At 36.3% G+C, this 24,863-nt stretch overlaps 2 protein-coding genes across 2 annotated transcripts; one reads left to right on the forward strand and one right to left on the reverse strand.

Moving 5' to 3' along the window:
- Positions 1-977: 977 nt before the first annotated feature.
- LOC139892345 (uncharacterized) lies at positions 978-4,373 on the forward strand. Its single transcript, XM_071875414.1, has one exon. The coding sequence runs from the start codon at positions 978-980 to the stop codon at positions 4,371-4,373; it is 3,396 nt and encodes a 1,131-aa protein (XP_071731515.1).
- A 2,174-nt stretch (positions 4,374-6,547) lies between these two features.
- LOC139892346 (V-type proton ATPase 16 kDa proteolipid subunit-like) lies at positions 6,548-9,628 on the reverse strand. The gene is made up of 3 exons (XM_071875415.1): positions 9,450-9,628; positions 8,818-9,103; positions 6,548-7,008 (listed from the first exon to the last, which is right to left on the reverse strand). The coding sequence occupies exons 1-3, from the start codon at positions 9,526-9,528 to the stop codon at positions 6,876-6,878; spliced, it is 498 nt and encodes a 165-aa protein (XP_071731516.1). The 5' UTR covers positions 9,529-9,628; the 3' UTR covers positions 6,548-6,875.
- Between the last annotated feature and the right edge of the window lie 15,235 nt (positions 9,629-24,863).

A 24,863-nucleotide genomic window follows, 5' to 3' on the forward strand; every position in this document is an offset into this window, starting at 1 on the left:
ATATACTAAATTGTACAATTTTTAAAAAGCATTATATAATACCAAAAATATTAATTATTTAAATATATATGGATATACTAAATTGTACGATTTTCAAAAAACATTATATAATATCAAAAAACGATTAACTTAAAGTTCAATAAGAAAAAGTTTTAAAAATGAAAATATGATGATTTTTTATTTATATATAAACAACTAGACCAAATGAAGATAGTGAAATAGGTTCTGCTACTTGAAAATATTTATTATTGTATATGTTTATTATAATAATTTTATATTCACTTATCGCTTTGCTACAATAATTACACGATTCCGCCGCACCGCACGGAATTCCTTACTAGTTAAAATAATAAAGTAGAGAATTATTTTGAAAAAAGTAAATAAGTTATTAAAACATGCCAATATTTTGGATGGTTAGTTCTTTACCCAATATGTATTCATGTTTTATTCTATAACAAGGCTTCATATTACTACCATTTATTGTTTGCAACTACACGTATTAGTGCATAATTCCATGTTCTAAAAATATTTACTTTCTTCACATATGTAATCTTGTAACAAAATAAGTATTTTTGGAGAATCTTTTTCTTAATGAAAAACTTCTATATGAGCGAGCACATTAATTCTTCTATAATAAATAAATAATAAATCTCGGACATCATGAACTCATACATCACCAAAAGAACAAAAAGACTCGAAACTAGACAAAATGAGAACAAACTGTAACTACATAAAACCAACCATCTTTTAAAAACACAAGTAATAAGTAATTGTTTGGTAATTTACATATTACTCTCCTTTATAAAATAACTCCACTCCGTACACTATATCATAGAAAATGACACCACACTGTAAATCAGTTTATATCTATTGTCACTACATATACAGTACGCATATTTTTTCATTTCTCTCCATTGTTTCTTCTAGCCACCATGTCTACTAACATACGCTCCCACCATCCCTAAACTCATTCCCCCATGTCAACGGCTATTTTCTTCTTCCTCACCCTACTCACCACCATACTACCACCACCCTCCGCCACCGCAACAACCTCCGAGACACAATCCCTAATTTCCTTCAAACAAAGCCTCCGCGATCCACTCGGCGCGCTCGACACCTGGAACACGTCAACTCCTGCCGCACCATGCGATTGGCGTGGCGTGACGTGTTACAACGGCCGAGTTAGAGAACTCTCTTTATCTCGGCTCGCATTATCCGGCCAACTAACTGGCCGGATATCCGAGATGACTCAGCTCCGTAAGCTAAGTTTGCATAGTAATAACTTTAACGGAATTATTCCGTTAACGTTATCACAGTGCACGCTTTTACGAGCTGTTTATTTGCAAAATAACTACTTTTCAGGTGTTATTCCGCCATCATTAGGAAACTTAACAAGTTTACTGATACTCAACTTTGCTCATAATCTTCTTTCTGGCTCGATTCCAGATAATTTACCGCCTAATATTCGAAACCTCGATTTATCGGATAATGCATTATCCGGAAACATACCGATGAATCTCACGGTTATGCATCAAATTCAGGTAATTAATTTTTCGTTTAATTCATTATCAGGTCAAATTCCACCTGTTATAGGCGATTTTCAGAGCTTACAGTATCTTTTACTAGACTCGAATGAGTTGTACGGTACAATACCGTCAGCAATCGGTAACTGTTCCGCGCTGATTCATTTCAGCGCGGATAATAACCGGCTATCGGGACTAATTCCGGCGAGTCTCGGCGAGATTTCACATCTTGAAGTAGTATCTGTTTCTGGTAACGATTTAACAGGTTCTATCCCTAATTCGTTGTTATTGAACGACAATTCTTCGATTAGAATAATCAATTTTGGAGTTAATTCGCTCACGGGATTCGGAAACATTATAAATGCACAAAATACGACAACGTTTTCAAGGTCAATTGAAGTATTAAACGTGCACGAGAATCACGTGAATGAAACGTTTCCAGTTTGGGTGACGAATTTACGCACGCTCAGATCGTTGGATTTATCTGGTAATTCGTTTTTTGGGAGGTTGCCAGGTGAAATTGGTAATTTGGTAGATTTGGTTGAACTTAAAGTGGCTAATAATTTATTATTTGGTGATGTTCCAACTGAAATTGGAAAATGTACTTTGTTAAATGTGGTTGATCTTGAAGGTAATAAGCTATCAGGTACAATTCCTGATGTTTTGGGGGAGTTAGTGAAGTTAAAGTATGTTTCATTGGGAAGAAATCAATTAAATGGAAATGTACCTTTGACTATTGTTAATTTGCTAGGGCTCGAAACGTTGAATTTGGGGGAGAATAAGTTAACTGGAGTTTTGCCTGGTGAATTAACAAGGCTTAGCAACTTAACTTCGTTGAATTTGAGCTATAACAATTTTTCTGGCGAGTTTCCGAATTTTTTTGGGGGTTTTAAGGGTTTAACGGAGTTAAACGTGAGTGGTGGTCAGTTTTCCGGTGAATTTCCGGCTTCTATTGTGAATTTACGAAGTTTAAGTACTCTTGATTTGAGTAAGCAGAGGTTTTCGGGCGAGTTACCAGTTGAGTTATTCGGGTTACCGAATTTAAGAGTTGTTTGTTTAGAAGAAAATGAATTTTTCGGTGATGTTCCTGAAGGTTTTAGTAGTTTGTCAAGCTTGGAGCATTTAAATCTATCATCGAATTTGTTTTCGGGTGATATTCCTAAGGAGTACGGGTACCTTTCGTCACTCGTTGTGCTTTCTGTTTCGAATAACAGAATAACTGATTCTATTCCGGCTGCATTGGGGAATTTATCGAGTCTTGAAGTTCTTGAACTCGATCGAAATGAGTTGACCGGGTCAATTCCGGTGACTATATCAGAATTATATAATTTGAAACGACTTGATCTAAGTCATAACAGATTAACAGGCGAAATCCCAGAAAGTATTTCGAATTGTTTGTCGCTTGATTCGTTGTTATTGGATTCGAATAATCTTTCCGGGAGTATACCAGAATCAATCTCGAAGTTGTCAAATTTAACGGAATTGGATCTCTCTTCGAATATTTTGACTGGCAAAATACCGGGAAGTCTTACTATGATTACTGATTTGAAGCATTTGAACCTTTCGAGGAACGATCTTGAAGGTGAGATCCCGAAAATGTTAGCTTCTCGATTTACAGATTCATCGGCGTTCGGAATGAATACACATTTATGTGGGAAGCCATTGAGAAAAAAATGTAGGAAAAAGGTGCCGAAAAAACTAATACTTGTGATTTGTTTAGCGGCTGGTGGCGGTTTGTTGTTGTTAATTTTATGTTGCGGGTACGTTTGTTTGCTTCTACGATGGCGGAAAAAGTTGTCGAGAATGGGAAAAGCGGGTGGCGTAAAGAAACCGAGCCCGGGCCGTGGAAGTTCGGGTCGGGACGGTAGTAGTGGAGGGGAAAACGGGCCTCCGAAAGTGGTGCTTTTCAAAAACAAGATCACTTATTCGGATGCACTCGATGCAACGAGACAATTTGATGAAGAAAATGTATTGAGTCGGGGTACATTCGGGCTTCTTTTCAAAGCCTCGTTTAGTGACGGGACAGTACTTTCCATCCGTCGACTTCCTGATACTTCGGTTCCCGAATCGACTTTTAAAAAAGAAGCTGAGTCGCTCGGGAAAGTCAAACATCGGAATTTGACCGTTCTTCGTGGGTACTTTGCAAGCCGGTCTGATAATGTCCGGTTACTTGTTTACGACTACATGCCAAATGGAAACTTAGCTACTCTTCTTCAAGAGGCATCACATCAAGATGGGCATGTTTTGAATTGGCCAATGAGGCATTTGATCGCGTTAGGAATCGCACGTGGGCTTGCGTTTGTACATTCGATCCCGATGGTTCATGGAGACATTAAGCCACACAACATACTATTTGATGCTGACTTTGAAGCTCATATATCTGATTTTGGTCTCAACAAGTTAACTGCACCTGTACAAGTGGAAGCATCGACATCCTCGACCACAAGCCCGATTGGAACGGTTGGGTATGTTGCGCCCGAGGCCACGTTAACTGGCGAAATGACAAAAGAAGCCGATGTGTATAGTTATGGAGTTGTGTTGTTAGAGATTTTAACCGGGAGAAACCCGGTTATGTTTAATCATGATGAAGATATCGTTAAGTGGGTTAAGAGGCAGTTACAACAAGGCCAAATTTCGGAACTTTTGGAACCGGGTTTGCTTGAACTTGACCCGGAATCATCCGAGTGGGAAGAGTTTTTGTTAGGACTAAAAGTCGGGTTACTTTGCACTACATCCGACCCGACTGATAGACCTGCAATGTTGGATGTGGTGTTCATGCTTGAAGGATGTCGGGTCGGGCCAGACTTACCATCATCAGCTGACCCGACGTCAATTCCTTCTCCTATTTAATTAGTTGTATGTAATCTTCTTATTGGTGGAATTGAACTAAAATTGAGTTGATTATTTGTACTTTGCAATGAATAATTTGTTCCTGTTTTTTAGCCGATTAGGCGGAGTCAAAGAGAATAAAGAAAAAGTAAAAAGAAAAATATAACTTTTCTAATGAGGAATTGCCGCCAATAAAAGATATTTTTTTTATTTTAATAAATTAAGAAAATGTGAATTGATAAATGAAAGTAGCCGTTAATGTGCATGTGTAAGAAGGTATGACCAGCTTTTATTATTTTTGGGAAAATAGCGAGAAAGGGCGCTTGGTTTCGTGAATTTGTCGGGGCCCTTTTATCTTTTTTTTTGGGCACTGTGGGTCCACGTGGCATTGTCCACGTCGGATTTCTTGGAGAGAATCTGGTTACTTGATACAGTGTGGAGCCCACCACATACAATTGAAAATGTTTTAATCAATAGAAACTATTCCAAGTTGATACAGGTCACAGATTAACATGTATATAGTACGGAGTAGTTTATTTTAATATACTTGTAGTCGAATTCAGATACGGATTAAAGCTTACAATACAATGATTAAAAACAAATACATGTCCTTTTAATAATTCGTGTTTTGAATTTGAATGAAGTTGTAAGGTTTTCCCTGTTCGGGTTACCCGGGAAGGGTGAGTAATCCGACCCCATACTCTAGTGTACGCAGCCCATCAGGAATACTCCCTGGCTGTTTTCAACCCTTCCCTGGCCACCCCAAGAATTGAACCTGAGACCTCTTGCAAGGATCTCAGGGCCCCAACCACTTGGGCTACCTTGGGATGGTTTTGAATTTGAATGTTTTAGTTAAATTTTCAGTCTCCATGTAAAACTATGAAATTAGGAGTTTAACTTCTGATTATAATTTCAAGTTTAAAAATACAATTAGTTCTATTCCTTACATTAATTATATCCATCAATCTGCTTAAAAGTATTTATCAGGGAGTACATGCGTTTTGACAACTTTCTACAGATTTAAAGGATCTAATATAAGTTCATTAAAATGTTATTGAACCTAAAAAAGTAGTTGAAAAATGAAAACAAAGACAACACCAATCGTTCCGGACTGCTATTCTTTACTGTCATTTTTGCTACTGCCTTTCGTGCCTAAGGTGGATGATATCAGCTTCTTAGTATATTAAGACACTGATCACTAGACTACGTTAGCATAAATTGAGTAATACTTAATGATCCCTCGTAGAAAAACTCACAAAGAATTATTATAAACATACCGTCCTTTCACGCACCTATGATCTATACAAGTAAATGACTCAATTTATTACGATGTTTAACAAGCTGTGACTAGCTAGGATGTTTGTACAACTAACAAAGTATGATACTCCGTGTTATATACATTCAAATATTCAATACTCACCAGTTTACTGTTCCACCTGTGCACAGCACATGCACTGCTGACTGCTGGGCCTCAAGTTACTGTTCTAGCAGCAGCTCATTTTCATCTGTATGCATGGAATCTATCGACTATACTGTAATTTGGAATTACCCTATATGTTAATTTTGAACTAGCTACTTGCATTAATGCAACTTAAGCTACGAATATATGAGCCTCTAATCACACTTCATTAACTATGAGATAATAGTCAACCATTACATTCAATATACAATGTATAATACTAGACGGATTAGATGTACTTAATCGAGTAAAGGACTTCTATAAACAATCTAAAGATGTTTTAGGCTGCAGCATAACTACGATATTTTGGATGACACACAAAGACAATCCCTTTTTTGCCCTATTTACCTCTATGTTCAGTCTGAAAGTGTATCGCTTTTAGATGTGAAGATGCAATGTCAAAGTTTCATCCCGATCACGCTTATCAAGGATCGGGTATAATGATTTTGTAATAAAACAGTTTCCTTTACCAATTAAAACTAGTTAACAAACATCCTAAGGGCCAAAAAGACAATTACCCCTGACAATAAAATAATAAGGTGAGCAGTTGAAGCCTGTACTTTATATTGCAAAAAAGTTTCAAATGAATAGTGTCAATTTTTTTTTTTTATCTTTGTTTTCTAATTGAATATATGTATAATATAAAATACTTATAATTGTAATATAATTATATATAAAAACGAATTTAGTACTGTATATGATAAGAAAATTGAATTCACAACCATAACATAAAGGAACTTACCAATAACTGGAATAAATCTGCAAGATAATTCGGTAAAACAATCCAAGAACATTCTTCACTTAACAAACATATAGCATAAATAATAAATAATACCGTAAAAGAGAAGAAATTTATTATAACTGGAAGCAAGAAATTGGGTCTACTACCTAACCTACTATAGGTGCATAACCATGGGCTGTTGGCCCAGGCTACGGCATCATAACCACCAAAGAATCAATAATGGCTGCAGCTCAACCAACAACAAGACAGCCACATAGAAGATACTAATCATACGCTTAATTAATCACAAAGATGCACCACTTCAAGCACAAAGACTGTTCTTCTAGTCTGCTCTGGATTGACCAGCTCGAGAAGAAAGGATGATGCCAACAATAAGACCATATAGAGCCAGAGCTTCAGCGAAAATGAGAATCAGGATCATTCCAACGAATAGTTTGGGTTGTTGCGCATTGGCTCTGAAACACAAATTAGAATAAATATTTCATGTTTAGAAGAAATCACACATTAAATGGGTCGAGCAGACTAATGAATCACATTTGTTCAGATTTGATTGTATGCAACACATTATTTTTGTAGCTAAGCAATAAAAAGGTAAAAGGTTTTCTCTATTCGGGCTACCTTGGAGGGTGAGTAATCCGACCCCACACTCTAATGTACGCAGCCCAGCAGGATTACTCCCCGGCTGTTTCCAACCCTTCCCTGGCCACCACCAAATATTCGTCCTAAACAGGATTCGAACCTGAGACCTCTTGCAAGGAACTCAGGGCGCGAACCACTAGGCTACTTTGCGATGGTTATTGATAGCTAAGCAACATAATTTGATATTTCATGGATATTGCCATTGTTGGATACATATCCAAGTGGTTGGGGCCATGAGTTCCTTGCAAGAGGTATCAGGTTCGAATCCTGTTTAGGACGAATATTTAGTGGTGACCAGGGATGGGTTGGAAACAGACAGGGAGTAATCCTGCTGGGCTGCGTAAACCAGGGTATGGGGTCAGATTACTCGCCCTCCCGGGTAGCCCGAACAAGGAAAACCTTCTACCTTTAACCTATTTTCTACCTTTTATTGCCATTATTGGATACCAGCATAAATACCATTTTTGTTTAATTTAATATATAGTAATATAGTAATAGTATCAATTAAAGCTTTAATTAACACAGGACTATATCATATTCTGCTTACTCTCTTTAACAAGTATCTATTTGGAAAACATTTTTGTAAGCTAAACTAAACATGGAAGTCTTTTGTCTCTATAAGAAAATAGTAATTCTCTATTCAACACGCTAGTACTATTAACTGACTCGGTATTGTCTCTTATGGTATGAGCACCAAGCATAATCTAAAATCTCATCGTCTAAAACCTTAAGAGGTGTAATCTTCAAATGTGAATGTGCATAAAGTACAGAAGATTTACTGTAACTCTTCATGTTATGTAGTTTTTCAAATCAAAAGCCACGATGCACAAGTAAATCATTCGACGACAACCCAGACCAAATCTTGTAACTTAAATCCAATGGCAAGGCTTATGTGATTAAGGGTCCACTACTATAACTGACAGCAGAGTACATCATGATATACAGCATCAGTTTCCATTTCAACTAGTTAAAACGAGAATAAAAACAAGAATTACAGCGACTATTATCCCAGTGAAACATAAATACAGTCATCAATTTATAACGAGTGTTGTAAATCTCCTTATCTACCCCGAGATCTCGTTTCTTGAAGGCAAAAGAGACGAGATGTCGACTCCCGAGATTTTTCAGTCAACGGGGTCAAACTTGGTCAAAGCCTCGATTTCTCGGATTTTCAAGCTCATTTATAGAGTTTTGTCACAAATCTTGCAATTTCTCGAATTTTCTCGCTCATTTCTCGGATTTTTTTTGTAAAATATCTTACAAATGTATATAAATATACATATATTTATTTATTTAAAAATATTTACAGTAGAAAAATCAAAAAGTCAATGTAAGTCAACGTCCGAGATCTCCCCGAGATGCCGAGATCTCTCCAAAAATGTTCAAACGAGATCTCCCGGAGATCCGAGTTCTCCAACCTTGTTTATAACCCTTTTCTTTTAGGCTGAAGTTATTAATTACTGTTTTCTCTTGAACAGCATACCTTAACAGGTAGAATTTGTGACAGGTCACTACTTAATTGCATTTAGCAGTTATAGATACTCCAGAATAATTATCTATAAACTCAAATGCAACAGGACGGTTGTAAACATATCTCGAGATATATCAAGATCAAAAGAATTTACCTGACACCTGCATCACCAACAATTCCAATAGCCATACCAGCAGAAAGACCAGCAAGACCACAAGCAATACCAGAAGACAGATGAGCGTATCCATCAAACAAATAATACGATTTCGCCTTAGGGTTGATACCAGTACTGATGATAACAGCAATAATCAATCCATAAATACCTAACACACCAGCCATAACCACCGGCACAATCGACTTCATCACCAATTCCGGTCTCATTACTCCCATTGACGCAACTCCTACACCACTCTTAGCCGTACCATACGCCGCTCCCATACCTCAATAACACAAACAATATATATAACACATAAAACACATATCGAATCATAAATCGTGTTTATCCGTAACATATGCTTTCAAATCTATTTCAATTATGCAAAATTAACTAATTATTTTACATCAAATAACAGAAATCTAAAATCTAAAATCTAAAATACATGTATTGAATAACCGTAGATCGTGTTTAGGTAAAGTTAGGGTTTGCAAATATAATTATGTCATGACGGATGATGCATTAGCTAATTATCTAGTATCAAAATGACTGTAATCTAACACAATAGATCGATGTAGATACTGATTACTGAATCTATATGAATTTTAAATCGATCAATTTAGATAACTTACAGGAGAAAACTAGGGCTGCTGCGGCACCGAGAAATCCAAAGAACGGTGCCGTTTCATCGCCGGAGAATGTTGAAGACATGATGATTGTTGATATCAAGAAAACTTTGATCTGATCGGATCTGACTGATTATTTCCAGATATTCAAAGTCTTTGATCGATTGTGTTTATACAAAGTTGTACGGGATTTGTTTGTGATAAATATATCACGTGGCTCCCGTGGCTCATGAGTTATTATTGGGTAGATGTTAAAATGGTCCCTATACTAATCTTTTTTTACCATTGGTCCCTCCGCTTGTAGTTTCTAATTTCTATTTTAAAAGGATGTTTTTATTTTATTTATTCAACGAAAAAACGGATACACTTTAGGGTCATCGGAAAGATGAAACCTCCTATATGTAACATCCCGCGTTTTTCTGTTAAAATTTATTTTTAACACTAACTTTTTTTTTTAATAATATCTTTCGTTATTTAAATTCGTAGTTTTCGTTAACTAACGTTCTTAATATTTCTGTTATTTAATTATAACATCTCTCGGTTACTTTAGCGTTTTTAAAATATTCGTTCGGTTAATTCACGCACCCGCTTTGAAACTTGAGGGACCGAAGCTGTCAAGTGGGCAAACTAGTTGACTAGGTCAACTAGTCAACCCACCATTCTCATCCATTCATTTCCATCCACCTTTCACGTCCTTTCTCCTCCTTTTCTCTCTAGTTGCAAGAACAACCATAACACCCAATTCATTCAATCATCATCTAAATCCGATCTAGGAGGCCAACATCAAAACAAATTACATATTCGTGATCCTCTCTTCATCCTCTACATTTTGGTACCAATTTCATCTCGTTTGGGTAACATTTCTAAAACTCTAGATTTCTCTAAATTCGTGTTTTTTGACTTGAAATGATGTTAGTTAGTGTCTATGGCTCATTGTGATGTCCTATGTAATTTGTATGCTCGATCTTGTTATTTGGTGTAACTAGCATGAACACTTGAAATGGGTTAGTTTAATCTTTGATTTTGATTGATTAAATGTTGTTAGATGTTAAACCCATTGTGTTAAAAGTGTTACTAGCAACGTTAGTTTCGTTTTGGTATGTTGGATGATATGAAAACCTTGCGTTAACATGATTATTGATTTTGTGATTCTTGATTAGGGTTTGATGAACTTGAAATGAACTTTTGATACTTTGGATGCCATGAAATGTTGTTAGTAAGTGTTTAGTTGTAATGCACATTTCATTACCTTCAAACGGCATATCATATGTGTGAATTGGATTCCCGAAACTTAAAATGCATTTGATGAACTTGAACTTTGAAAATAAACCTTTATTGATCAATTGACGAGTTTTCGGTTATTGTAATTGATGTTTTTGCTTGGTGAAAAGTAGTTAGTTGTATTCCTTGTCAAAATACCTTTCCAACGATATAAGATACTTATTTTGGATGTTTACGGTTTAGGATTTATGGGTATTTGAAGTTGGATTCGTGCTTGAGTGTGAAAACTGCCAGAATTCTCTGCACATGTAATGGCGCGGCGCGCCATATACCCGCGCGGCGCGCCAAAGTGGTCTGTCCAATTTTGTCGATTTTTGAATAATGTTTTCTATGCTACACACCCCCGATCAACATGAAACTTGGACAACATGCTCATATATGATTTCTAAGCTCATGAAAATAGTTCGGGACCCGACCCGACCCCATTGACCTTTTTCGTTGACTTTGACCAAGTTTGACTTTTAGTCAAACTTAACAAAACACTTATGCAATCGCTCTAATCTTATTTTATATTTGATTCTTGCATGAAACTTGACAATTTGATTCACATGCTATATAATCGAGTCGTAACGAGCCATAGGACTAATTGAACACATTTCACCCGACCTTGTGTCGTAACCGGTAAATTGATACAACTTACTTGTTTAGGTCAAGGCTAAGCAACTTTCATGCACACGTTTACTTTGTGAAGTACTTTTATACTCGTGCACTCGAGGTGATATCATAGTCCCACTTTTTCAACAACTTTTATATTTTAAATCGTGGGCTGAGAAACATATACGTTACATACTTATATACATTTCATATGTATATATACCTTTCATACTTTTATACATCGAACACGAATACGAATACAAAGATACGGACGAGTTTGAACGAAAACCCTCAATTCAATTATCATTAATTACATCAGATGGTGTAAGCGAGACTATGTTGTGTGGATCCATACGGGTTTGACTAACCCTCATTCGGACGGTTCGCTACCGTTAAGCGAATGAAATATATTCTGGTACGGTGTATGTTCTAACACTTTTATGCTGAGGTAAATGATACGGTTAAGCCTTGATAATTGGGTGCTCGGTAAACAACAATACTTATGGAATTCAAACGATTCGGAAAATCGACTTATACTATAACTTGTGGTTCAACTTATTTTACTTACATACTCATTTACTAAACCTATGATTTCACCAACGTTTTCGTTGACAGATTCTCTATGTTTTCTCAGGTCCCTGAATGCTATATGATACATGCTTCCGCACTCTTTTTGATACTTGCTTGGATGTCGAGTATACATGCATATTTGGAGCCCTTGTCTTGCTTTTAAATTGTGTCGCATAGGTTTCAATTGTACGTTAAACATTGTAATGTAACTAGTCGTTGAACTACTTTTGTAAACTTGAAACGTCCTTTACATTTGAAATGAATGCGACATATTTTTGGTCAAACGTCATCTTAAGGACTTATGACCACGTAACGGGACCTAAGTAGACGGCGCCGTCAATGACGATTTTTTCGGGTCGCTACAGATGGTATCAGAGCGTTGGTTGTAGGGATTTAGAGTTCATTGGTGTCGACCCCGAGTCATAGGGTACATTAGTGAATCTAGACTACAACCGGCATATAGACTGAAGTAGGAACTACTTGACTATTTGTGCATTATACTCGAACTCTCCTATCATATCTAACTCTTATTCGATCTTGATATCACGTTGTTAAATTTGATTGACACGCCACCTTGACTTTATGAAGTAATGTTAAATGCACATGTGAATCAGGGTAATATAATTTCCGGGATTATATTACGGTGGTTCACATGGACGTTCCGACATTATGACATAAAGAATTTAAGGCGGGTTAAGGAAATTTTCTCTTTATCCTTATTCCATATCACGGTTGGTATTATTGAGAATACTAACCAACGATATTCTTGTGTCTTGAAGGAACAATGGCTCGTCGACGCGCTCCTCCCGAAACTCCCGAACAAGCTCTACAACGAATGATAGCCACCGCCGTGGATGCGGCCATGGCCGGTCACTCTTCCAACAACAATAACAATAACAACAATCACAACTACAACAACAATGGAGCTGGTAATTCAAACGAAGGGTGCTCCTATAAGAACTTCATGGGGTGCAAGCCTCACACTTTTGATGGAACCGGGGGACCGGTAGTGCTCACCCGATGGTTTGAGCAAACGAAAGCCGTCTTTAGCATAAGCGGTTGTCGGGACCAAGACAAGGTCAGATTTTCCACTCACACCTTCGCCGGTATCGCTCTCACATGGTGGAATACGTATGTACAATCGGTGGGTATCCACGAAGCCCACGCTCTCTCTTGGGTCGACTTAAGAGGAAAGATGATCACCGAATACTTCCCTCGCGAAGAGACCCGCAAGCTTGAACACGAGCTAAGAACTTTAAAAGCAGCCGGGAATGACCTAAAGGCCTATAATCAACGATTTTCTGAGCTAGCCTTGATGTGCCCAAATCTCGTGAGTACCGAGTCTCTAAGGGTTGAGCTGTACATGGATGGTCTTCCTAAGAGCATCAAACAAGGAGTAATGTCATCCAAACCCGCTAATCACCAAGAGGCTTTGAATATGGCCCGCCAATTGATCGAAATGGTGGACGAAATTGAGGTGTCGGCATATAAAGCCAAGGATAAGTCGGGTGGCAACAAAAGAAAATGGGAAGCCCCCGAATTGAGCAACTACAACAACAACCCCGCCAAGAAGCCTTTCACCTCCAACGACAAGAAAGGCTATGCCGGAAGTCTACCATCTTGCAACAAGTGCCACAAACATCATTATGGCGAATGTAGCAAACCATTTTGCAACAAATGCCGCAACCGTCATTATGGTGAATGTGGTAAGTTAACTTGCCACCGATGCCAAGGAAGTGGTCATACGGCCAACGATTGTAGGAGTGTCGCGCCCGTCGCCCAAAAGGCGCCCAATGCACACCCGACGGGCGTTTGTTTCGAATGTGGCCAACCGGGTCATTTTAATAATGCGTGCCCGGAGAAGAAGACAAACCCCAATACACGCGGCCGAGCTTTCAACATTAACACCGAGGAAGCCCGAGATGACAACTAGTCACGGGTACGTTTCTTCTCAACAACCCTTATATTTCATGTTTATTCAATTCGGGTACCGTTAGACGTTTTATAACCAAGGCCTTGACTCGTACTCTTTGCACACCACCATATCCCCTAGACACTACCTATGCCATTCAAGTGACCGACGGAAAACTATTACGTTAAACTTTTTGGGTGGAGAATTTGAATTTTGACTTGACACCTATAGAACTAGGGAACTCAAAACCTATTCGTTAAGAAGAAAATGATCCCTTACATGTGTATAGATTATCGTGAACTAAATAATTTCCGGTTAAGAACCGATATTCTCTTTCCCGTACCGATGACCTCTTGATCAATCACAAGAATTCTGTGTGTATTCCAAAATCGACCCCCATTCCTGTTATCTCCAAAATGGTTTTCAAAATTCGTTACAATAGTTATGAATTTCTTATAGTGTCGTTCAGTTTAACAAAGGCTTCCTCTGTATTCATGGGCCTGATGGGCCTGATGGGTCGCTACATATGTAAACTTATCTAGACAGATCTGTCATCATATTCATAGGTGATGTTTTAACCTATTCAATTCAAGCAAAGAAGAAAACGAACAACATCTTTGTCTTACGCTTGAACTCTTGAGGAAAGAGCAACTCTATACCAAAATCTCCAAGTGTGAACTTTGGTTAAACAAAGTCCAATTTCTAGACCATGTTGTTAGTGGTCAGGGTATTACAATAAAATCTCGCAATCGAAGCCACACGTAATCGGGAAACCCTCACAACTCTGACTTGTATTCGTAAAATCTTAGATCTCGCTGGTTATTACCGAAGATTCATTTCCAACTTCTTCTCGCGTTGTACGATCTTTAACCTCGTTAACTCACTAAGAGAAATTTAAACCTCTCCATTCCCGAACCTTGACCGTGATTATTCACACCAACTTTGCTAGCTAAATTCGTATAGCACAAGATGGAACCAAAAATGGAAATATTTCTACTTGAACGCCGGAAAGGCATACGCTCTCGACTCGAAATCAAGTAAACTGAAATTCGTCATTTTACACGAAGAATTTGAGTACTTAATCATGGATTCAATCAACCTTCTCGTCATCACGTACCACATTACATAACTCTGTTATTTCACCGTTACCGTCTAGTATTACTACTCAACTCCGAACTATACAACTACGTGTACTATCTCGTTTCCCACCCTGTCTCAACATTTGACCACTAGATGCGCGATGTGGCTACCTCAAGACGTAAACTCATCCTGTTCTAAGTTCTCATTTCACTCCTATCTTTTCTTTCGTACTTCCGTATAAGGAAACCTTTATATCTAAATCCTCAACGAAGAAAGAGACTCTTCATGTATTACTAGTATTCACCACGAGGGGGGGAGGGCCCAGACGAACATTTTCAGTAGCCGATAAGAAACTTGTCCCAACAGATGCTTTCGAGCCCTAACTAACTTGTTCGAACATATCTTAATAAATTCTATTCCAACACGGTGTACCATTGTCAATTATCCCAGATCGAAATACTCGTTTCACTTCTAGTGTTACAAGAAGCCTTGGGAACACGTTTAAACATGAGTACCACGTATCATTCGCAAACTGACGGAACAAGCAAACGCACGATTCATATCTAGGAAAGAAAGGTTACCAACTCGTATTGTCGCTTTTAGTTGATTCCTCTCACTACGGTAGTTACCATTCGTGTATTAACGCCGCACTTCCAAAACCCTATGTGACCGCAAATGTTATACCCCTATTCGTTGGACCAAAGCATGTGGCAAGCAAATCACCGAATCCGAAATCATTCAAGAAATGACCGTTGAGATAGTTCATGTCCGAGAAGGGCTCTAGATGGCCCGTAGTCGCCAAAAAGGACTATACCAATGTTAGGCATAAACCTTCCAAATTCCCAGCCAGCAATTGTGTAATATTGAAAAACCGCACCTTGGAAAGGTGTAATCCGTTCGGGAAATCAAGGGAAGCTATATCCGCAATATTGATCCTTCTAAAATCTTGGGGCGTATTGGAACCGTCTCCTACCGTATAGGTCTCCTGACTCAATTAAGGTTTCCGTTTACCTTACATTTCGTGTAACAAACTTAGAGACGTATCCTGTGTAACAGGAACGTGCTATCCTTCTAGATAAACTTACTATTGATGACAAACTCCCCTTCGTGAGAAAACCGGTTGAAATTGTGGATCGTAAAATCAAGCCTTAATACAACGTGAAATCCCGAATGTCAGAGTTCATGAGAATGCCCAAGGACGTATCTTCACTTATTCATAGCATTAACAACGTAAGGTCTCGAGTAAGAGACATCGACTATTACTTCCAACTAAATTTCGGGACGAAATTTCTTTTAAGGTGTAGGTAATGTAACATCCCGCGTTTTTCCGTTAAAATTTATTTTTAACACTATCTTTTTTTTTAAATAATATCTTTCGTTATTTAAATTCGTAGTTTTCGTTAACTAACGTTCTTAATATTTCTGTTATTTAATTATAACATCTCTCGGTTACTTTAGCGTTTTTAAAATATTCGTTCGGTTAATTCACGCACCCGCTTTGAAACTTGAGGGACCGAAGCTGTCAAGTGGGCAAACTAGTTGACTAGGTCAACTAGTCAACCCACCATTCTCATCCATTCATTTCCATCCACCTTCCACCTCCTTTCTCCTCCTTTTCTCTCTAGTTGCAAGAACAACCATAACACCCAATTCATTCAAACATCATCTAAATTCGATCTAGGAGGCCAACATCAAAACAAATTACATATTCGTGATCCTCTCTTCATCCTCTACATTTTGGTACCAATTTCATCTCGTTTGGGTAACATTTCTAAAACTCTAGATTTCTCTAAATTCGTGTTTTTTGACTTGAAATGATGTTAGTTAGTGTCTATGGCTCATTGTGATGTCGTGTATGTAATTTGTATGCTCGATCTTGTTATTTGGTGTAACTAGCATGAACACTTGAAATGGGTTAGTTTAATCTTTGATTTTGATTGATTAAATGTTGTTAGATGTTAAACCCATTGTGTTAAAAGTGTTACTAGCATCGTTAGTTTCGTTTTGGTATGTTGGATGATATGAAAACCTTGCGTTAACATGATTATTGATTTTGTGATTCTTGATTAGGGTTTGATGAACTTGAAATGAACTTTTGATACTTTGGATGCCATGAAATGTTGTTAGTAAGTGTTTAGTTGTAATGCACGTTTCATTACCTTCAAACGGCATATCATATGTGTGAATTGGATTCCCGAAACTTAAAATGCATTTGATGAACTTGAACTTTGAAAATAAACCTTTATTGATCAATTGACGAGTTTTCGGTTATCGTAATTGATGTTTTTGCTTGGTGAAAAGTAGTTAGTTGTATTCCTTGTCAAAACACCTTTCCAACGATATAAGATACTTGTTTTGGATGTTTACGGTTTAGGATTTATGGGTATTTGAAGTTGGATTCGTGCTTGAGTGTGAAAACTGCCAGAATTCTCTGCACAGGTAATGGCACGGCGCGCCATATACCCGCGCGGCGCGCCAAAGTGGTCTGTCCAATTTTGTCGATTTTTGAATAATGTTTGCTATGCTACACACCCCCGATCAACATGAAACTTGGACAACATGCTCATATATGATTTCTAAGCTCATGAAAATAGTTCGGGACCCGACCCGACCCCATTGACTTTTTCGTTGACTTTGACCAAGTTTGACTTTTAGTCAAACTTAACAAAACACTTATGCAATCGCTCTAATCTTATTTTATATTTGATTCTTGCATGAAACTTGACAATTTGATTCACATGCAATATAATCGAGTCGTAACGAGCCATAGGATTAATTGAACACATTTCACCCGACCTTGTGTCGTAACCGGTAAATTGATACAACTTACTTGTTTAGGTCAAGGCTAAGCAACTTTCATGCACACGTTTACTGTGTGAAGTACTTTTATACTCGTGCACTCGAGGTGAGATCATAGTCCCACTTTTTCAACAACTTTTATATTTTTAAATCGTGGGCTGAGAAACATATACGTTACATACTTATATACATTTCATATGTATATATACCTTTCATACTTTTATACATCAAACACGAATACGAATACAAAGATACGGACGAGTTTGAACGAAAACCCTCAATTCAATTATCATTAATTACATCAGATGGTGTAAGCGAGACTATGTTGTGTGGATCCATACGGGTTTGACTAACCCTCATTCGGACGGTTCGCTACCGTTAAGAGAATGAAATATATTCTGGTACGGTGTACGTTCTAACACTTTTATGCTGAGGTAAATGATACGGTTAAGCTTTGATAATTGGGTGCTCGGTAAACAACAATACTTATGGAATTCAAACGATTCGGAAAATCGACTTATACTATAACTTGTGGTTCAACTTATTTTACTTACATACTCATTTACTAAACCTATGATTTCACCAACGTTTTCGTTGACAGATTCTCTATGTTTTCTCAGGTCCCTGAATGCTATATGATACATGCTTCCGCACTCTTTTTGATACTTGCTTGGATGTCGAGTATACATGCATATTTGGAGCCCTTGTCTTGCTTTTAAATTGTGTCGCATAGGTTTCAATTGTACGTTAAACATTGTAATGTAACTAGTCGTTGAACTACTTTTGTAAACTTGAAACGTCCTTTACATTTGAAATGAATGCGACATATTTTTGGTCAAACGTCATCTTAAGGACTTATGACCACGTAACGGGACCTAAGTAGACAGCGCCGTCAATGACGATTTTGTCGGGTCGCTACACTATAAACTTACAAACCGAAATACATGAGCATAACTAGACAAGACTTATTCAAAGCTCGCAAACCTAAAAACTAAAAACTAAGATGAAGCACTATAAAGTGTATAAAACACAACAATACATAACGAAAAGTTAAAATCCAATGTAACCGATACTCGAAAGATTAAAGAACATCTAAAATCAAGCGAAAAAACACCAACAATAGGACCAAAGACCCTCAATATTCTTTGATGAGTTCACCAAACACCTTCAATTCCTCTTCGTGATTCAATTTCCTTTTAGTTTCCATCCTCGGCTTCTTAGCGCGTGTCGATTCAGGAGGCGGATCGCTAGAATTAATGACGATTCCATTATGAACTCCCTCTATACCATCCATAATATTGTTGAATGCCGCAAGAGACCCGCCAACGATGTTTTCAAAAGAATCCGAAATAATGGATTTTTTACCATTGGACTTGTCGAATTTGGACGTAACGGACATAAAACCAATTGGACCCATTCAAATCCCTTACTGTTGTCATTTTCACTACTCTCTGTTCATTTGGCGCCAAATCCAAACAAACTAGAACCAATTTCCCAATGAGGTTAAATCCGGAGGTCAATCCAGGGTAATAGCTGGAGCATTGAGTACAATGGGTGAAAGCCTAAATTGTGAAGTCTGAAATGATTATTTACCTTGGTGGATGATCTTTGTACAAAATTTCTGTTAAATGGTTATTCCGTAAACCTTAGAGCTTTCTGGGGCCAAAACCAAAAACCGTTTATATAATAATAACTCACGTGGGACTTAAAGTCCGAGACCCTCCTTCATTTGTGCACCCTGCTCTAGAGTCATCAGAGTGGTCGACAGTACATTTGATGAGTGTCATTGTCCTGAACACTAGGATGACCATATTGGCACACCCACTTTTACAACTTGGTTCCACCATAGTCCTTAGTGTAATAGCTAGAACATAGAATGAAATTTGTACTTTGGTTATATTGTCATGATGTTTACTTTTGGTGATCTTATGAGATTATGGTTATATACACATTTTGAAGACTAGATCATGATGATTTACATTGTTAAAATTAAACACAAACAAAGGTAAGTGTGGGAGATTTGATAGTTTCGTATTTTACACGCACTATTGTATGTATTTAATGAAGATTGCAGGTTTGTAGAGTTGAAAATGAAGATATTAAGAGTTTTTTGTGTAAATTGAAGTTTGCAGACGAATGCACGAAAATATATTAAAAACAGAAAAGAATTGGCATTTTTGTGCTGGCGTAAAAAATACGCCCTCCTTGGCGTAAATTACGCCGGTGGAATTTTATGGATTTGACAGTCGAGTTTGCAGGCGTAAGATTACGCCAGAAGTTATGATGGTAGCGTAAATTACGCCATGCCTGGTGTAAATTAGTCCATGATGTTTCAGCTTATTTTTGGACTTTGGAATTTTGAGAGATTTCGAGTTGGGGGACATGTTATTCGTTTTCTATATGAAAGGGAAGCCCTAGCTACGAATTCAACATCTCCTGCATCAGTTTTTAGAGCTACAAACATCAACTCTCACATCAAAATCACTTATTACTTCAAGGATTCAAGGCGTTTTCTTCATCATTCATTCATCATGTTCATTATCACCATCATGCGTGACTAGTTTCCTTTACTTTATTCATTTCATGAACAATTAATGTATGTTTATTTCATCCAAGTTTATGTGATTTGAAATATTGTAATGCTTTTGTCTTTTGGATTATGATGTAAATTGTTTGAGTTTTGACTAATGCAAGTTTATTGAATGTTGATTATTGCAAGACTTTTATTGTGATTTAACATATTGTGCTTAATTTAACTTAATATTAACTAGATTAAGGATAAAGACAAGTGTCTAAATTACATATTGTGCCTAAGATAATTACATTAATAAGCTTAAGAAATGTTGTCTATGAGATTTAGTTAAAATTCGATAGCATAATACTTGTTTAAATATGTGCATACTTAATCTCTCTTATCCTTAATTAGAAAAAAATTATGATGACATTTTTTTTGTTAAAAGGACACATGTCAAAACTTTCACCATTAGATCACATTTCTTGATGTATATCTGATCCGTCCAAATTCCTCATCGCGTCATTTAGCTTTTTTACAGGCAGTTAGGTTCCCAAATTACACTGGTACCCACGTCGGTTATTCAATTGAATTGAAGGTTTTAACTGATTACGTTGCCAAAACTCCCACCATTAGTTTTTGTTTAAAACTGATTGATCATTAATCACTTACAGGAATACGAAAATTGAAGAAATCAGGGAACCCATTGATCATTAAATCAACAGCGTACTGGATTAATAGACTATTGGATTCAAGATCTTCCGAAATTCTTCATCGATGCTTCCTCTGTCCATCGATGCATAGATTACTGGATTAATAATGGTGTTTTTTCTTCTATTTTTGACTTCCGATTCATAAACATTCATTCATTTTTTGTCATTCGATTTGCAGGTTTTTAATACACTACCTATAATTTCAATTCATTATATTTCTGATGTATAATGAATAATGATTCCACGAATGTTGATCCAGATTCGTTTATAATATGGAAAAAATTAGGAAGACGACTTCTAAACTGTCATTGATTAAATATCAATGACGATCGGGATGTCATGAGCTGGTATGTATACTATGATATATGTGATTTATCTGTATGATTTTCAATTTTTGTCCAATTAATATAACTGATTCGTCGATTAAATTTCTTCATATATATTGTTTATATCGGCAGCAACTTTTAATTTTTTTGGAACAAGGGTGATAAAAGTGGTAGTATAATCCGTTTATGATAGTTTATCGTTTCAGATTTTTTTTTTTATGTAAAAAATATATAAACTATCTTTAAAAAATGAATATAACTCAACTGATGATATAAATATGAGTACATGCTTTTAAATTTTCTTAATTTAGCTTAGGTTGTACAATGCAACACATTATTATTGATTTTATGTATTGCAAGATTTAGGGGTTTTCTCTAGGGTATAGATCTGAAGAGGTTCCCATAGGTAAATGGACTTGTGTTTGTGGTTACCTGGTTAATTTGGTGGGTTTGATAGAAAACAAGAAAATATTGTATTTGATCATGTTTGTAGTTAATTTTTGATATTGTTTTGGGTTTAGGTTATGAAGATCAAGATCGAATTAAGTGGAAACCATTTTTTTTCTTTATGTAACACTGATTTCAGTGTTAAGTTCAGTGGAACAGTGGGGTTTGTTTTGTTAGGATGGAATGTTAAAATAAGCAATAAGCAAGTATTAGTTAGAATTAGAATAATAATATGTCCCATTTGATAAGGTCGTGCATTGGATTTTGTCAAATATCATCTTTTTCAATAGTAGGTAAAAGGGTGAAATTTTTATTCTGTTTTTTTAGTTAATCTTATATAAATAATCAAGTAGGGTTCTACAATGTCATATATAATGTACTATAGCAAGCTGGTGCTTTTACTTTTACTTTTCCATGTTCATATTCCTCATTTACACATATTGAATTTATTATGTAGAACAATGATTCTCAATTCGAGCTTCATGACAGTGTTCATTACACTAAAGATCAGCTTAGGGAGGTAGAGCTTTATAAGTATGCTTTTATCAACACCTTCTATTTCTGTAATTCAAATGCTACATTTTTGTTCAATCATACAGGCCTCTGCTTTTGTTACCAGTGCAGATGTCATTATACCATGTAAATGAAGATGGATGGCTCTCATACATGTGCTTAGCTTGTGGCAAAAAAGCTTGCAACAAATGTGTTGTATCTGGTGGCGACACAGTATATGAGTTTGACCATTGTGGTGGGGTGAAAGATGTCGATAACTGGTATAAATGTAACAATTCATTTATAAATTACATAATATATATACAAATTATTACTTTTCGATAACAGAGTATAGTAACTGTTTTTTTTTTTTTTTTACTTTTGATCCAATTATTTATTTGAGGTATTGTTGCAGAGTACGCATGACGATTCGTTTTAAGGATCGCACCGATTCAACCTCACTTTATTCGTTCTGTTTGAAAAGAATTTGGCAAAAATGCTAAAGTGGTCTTGCACTTGGTTACGTGCAAAGATGGATGTGGTAAACATTGGGTTATATATCTTATTTTCCTGACCCTACTATATATGTGTGTGCCATGTGATGTCTACTTAATGTCTTTCAATCTATTACTTGCATTTTTTCACATAATAAATCTTTTATTCCAATTTTAAAATCTTATGTCGTTGATCCAACTTTCGTACCTGATGACTTTGTGCTTCTTATGCATAAGGAGTTTGTATAAAGCCACGTGTCTTTGTCTTTAATCTTGACTACGACTATTCTGCATATACAGTCGACCGCTTGACCGATGACCCACAAACTCTTGAATATGTTGCTGATCAGCTGGCTAATAGGCTGGGACTTGAGAACAGTGAAGTTCATGTTGAAAACCATGAGAATGAAGTGATGTGATTGATGTGTCTGTGAATGAATTTGATGTGAACGCAGTGCATGTGAATGAAGAAGTGCGTGTGATTGAAGTGGCTGAGAATGATTTGGCTGTGAATAAAGAATCTGATAATGAAGTTGATGTGAATGAAAGTGTAGCTGAGGAAACAACACCAAAATCCAAGGTACATGAATTTACTTACTCATTATTTGAAAGGTTGAACATGTTAATTTCAATTACTTTACTTATTATTAATATGTTATTAACCAAGTTACTAATGGATGGATTGATTACATTCTGATGTTGTAATTATGTTCATGTTCCAGCTATAATTGTTGATGTTTCTGCTCCAAATATTGATATTGAGTTTACACCTGACAATGATAAGGCCAAACGTAAGTCTGAAAGCCCACCTGATTCCATTGATTTGGAGTCTTCAACCGCGTCTTCAAAGGAGGCAAAAAGTCTTGCATCTTTGAAGATACCGAAGCTTGAGAACGAATGAGAAGTTAAAGTCGTGGATCAACTTCTTGATTGTCTTTTAGGATTTCTGTTTATTAAGAAGTTTTTTGTCGTTCTTTAAGTTGTTTGTTTCATATTCGTAGTATTTATGAATGTGTTTGTTTATTTCCCTATCAATACTGGTATCTTTGTTTGATTAGGTGTTATTATTCATACCAGTATGTATGTCAATGTCCTCGAATTATCTAATATAATTAAGTGTTTATCTATTTCTGCTATCTTTATTTTGTAAACTTTAATTCTTTAATATAGTTAACCAGTATAGAAATAATAATTTTTTCAGAATCTTAAAACACAGTGTCTTAAACAAACTTGATTTACATCGGGCTCCAATTATGGCCTTGTGTTTCAAATTCAATAAGGTTCATTTTTTATTACTAACTAAGAAACTTCAAGGTTGAATATCAATTAATTGGGCCTAAAAATTGAGTTTGTTTAAGTTCGACCATTCATATTATATATCTCTGCCGTATACTAAAAAAAATATTTCAATCAATACGAATGCTGGAGTAATTAATATGGAGTAGGAAATTTGATATATGATGTTTTACGTACGCTTAGTTAAATGATATGATTTTCGGTACAACAACGAATTATCTTAGTTAGTGGCAAAACGGGTGGGTTGGTTTGTTTAATCGGGTTTAAATGGTTTTCGGAATGCCAATGGAGGTTTTAATTAAGAGTATATTATTAATATCTTGTATGATAAAATACCCGCGAATGCGCGGGTTATAAACTAGTTGAGATTAAAAAGGAATAAAGGCCTTTAAACCTTAGCCACCCTCTGCGGTTTATGGTTTTACTTCTTGTCGGGTTATTGTCATGTTTTTTTTTTTCTTTTTTTTGAGCTCATGTTAGTATTTTTGTTAGTCGAGTTTGGTAGTTCGTGTTGTTATTGTAACTTTGTTGGGGCTTTATTCTTTCGATGAAGTTTCCCAATTAGTTATAAAATATAAGTTTTATTGTTTTTCAAGAAAAAAAAATGATCAACTTTTGTAGGTAACAAATACAAAACTTATTATAACAAAAATCAATAATATTTCCCATTTCGCCAAAAAAATCAATCTCATTTATTTGATTTGCTCATTTGCTGTCACATTATTTAAAAAGGTCTGCTTGTTGGGTGTTAACAAACAAGGAATATATTATATCCTAGAGAATGTAAATTATACGGAGTAATACTTTAATACGATTTTCTAATTGTGATTGCTACATACAATATAAATTTGGATATCATTTGATTTGGTCCAGGTACACAAGAATTAATCATTGGCTTAATGAA

The sequence above is a fragment of the Rutidosis leptorrhynchoides genome, chromosome 2, assembly GCF_046630445.1.
Source record: "Rutidosis leptorrhynchoides isolate AG116_Rl617_1_P2 chromosome 2, CSIRO_AGI_Rlap_v1, whole genome shotgun sequence".
Taxonomy (NCBI): Eukaryota; Viridiplantae; Streptophyta; class Magnoliopsida; order Asterales; family Asteraceae; genus Rutidosis; species Rutidosis leptorrhynchoides.

Bases quoted from the DNA above. Each gene is read 5' to 3' on its own strand.
- LOC139892345 (XM_071875414.1), top strand. From the start codon at position 978: ATGTCAACGGCTATTTTCTTCTTCCTCACCCTACTCACCACCATACTA.
- LOC139892346 (XM_071875415.1), bottom strand. From the start codon at position 9,528: ATGTCTTCAACATTCTCCGGCGATGAAACGGCACCGTTCTTTGGATTT. The intron at 9,104-9,449 runs GTAAGTTATCTA...TGTGTTATTGAG, and splicing joins AGCAGCCCTAGTTTTCTCCT to GTATGGGAGCGGCGTATGGT. The intron at 7,009-8,817 runs GTAAATTCTTTT...TTTGTGTTTCAG, and splicing joins GTTGGTGATGCAGGTGTCAG to AGCCAATGCGCAACAACCCA.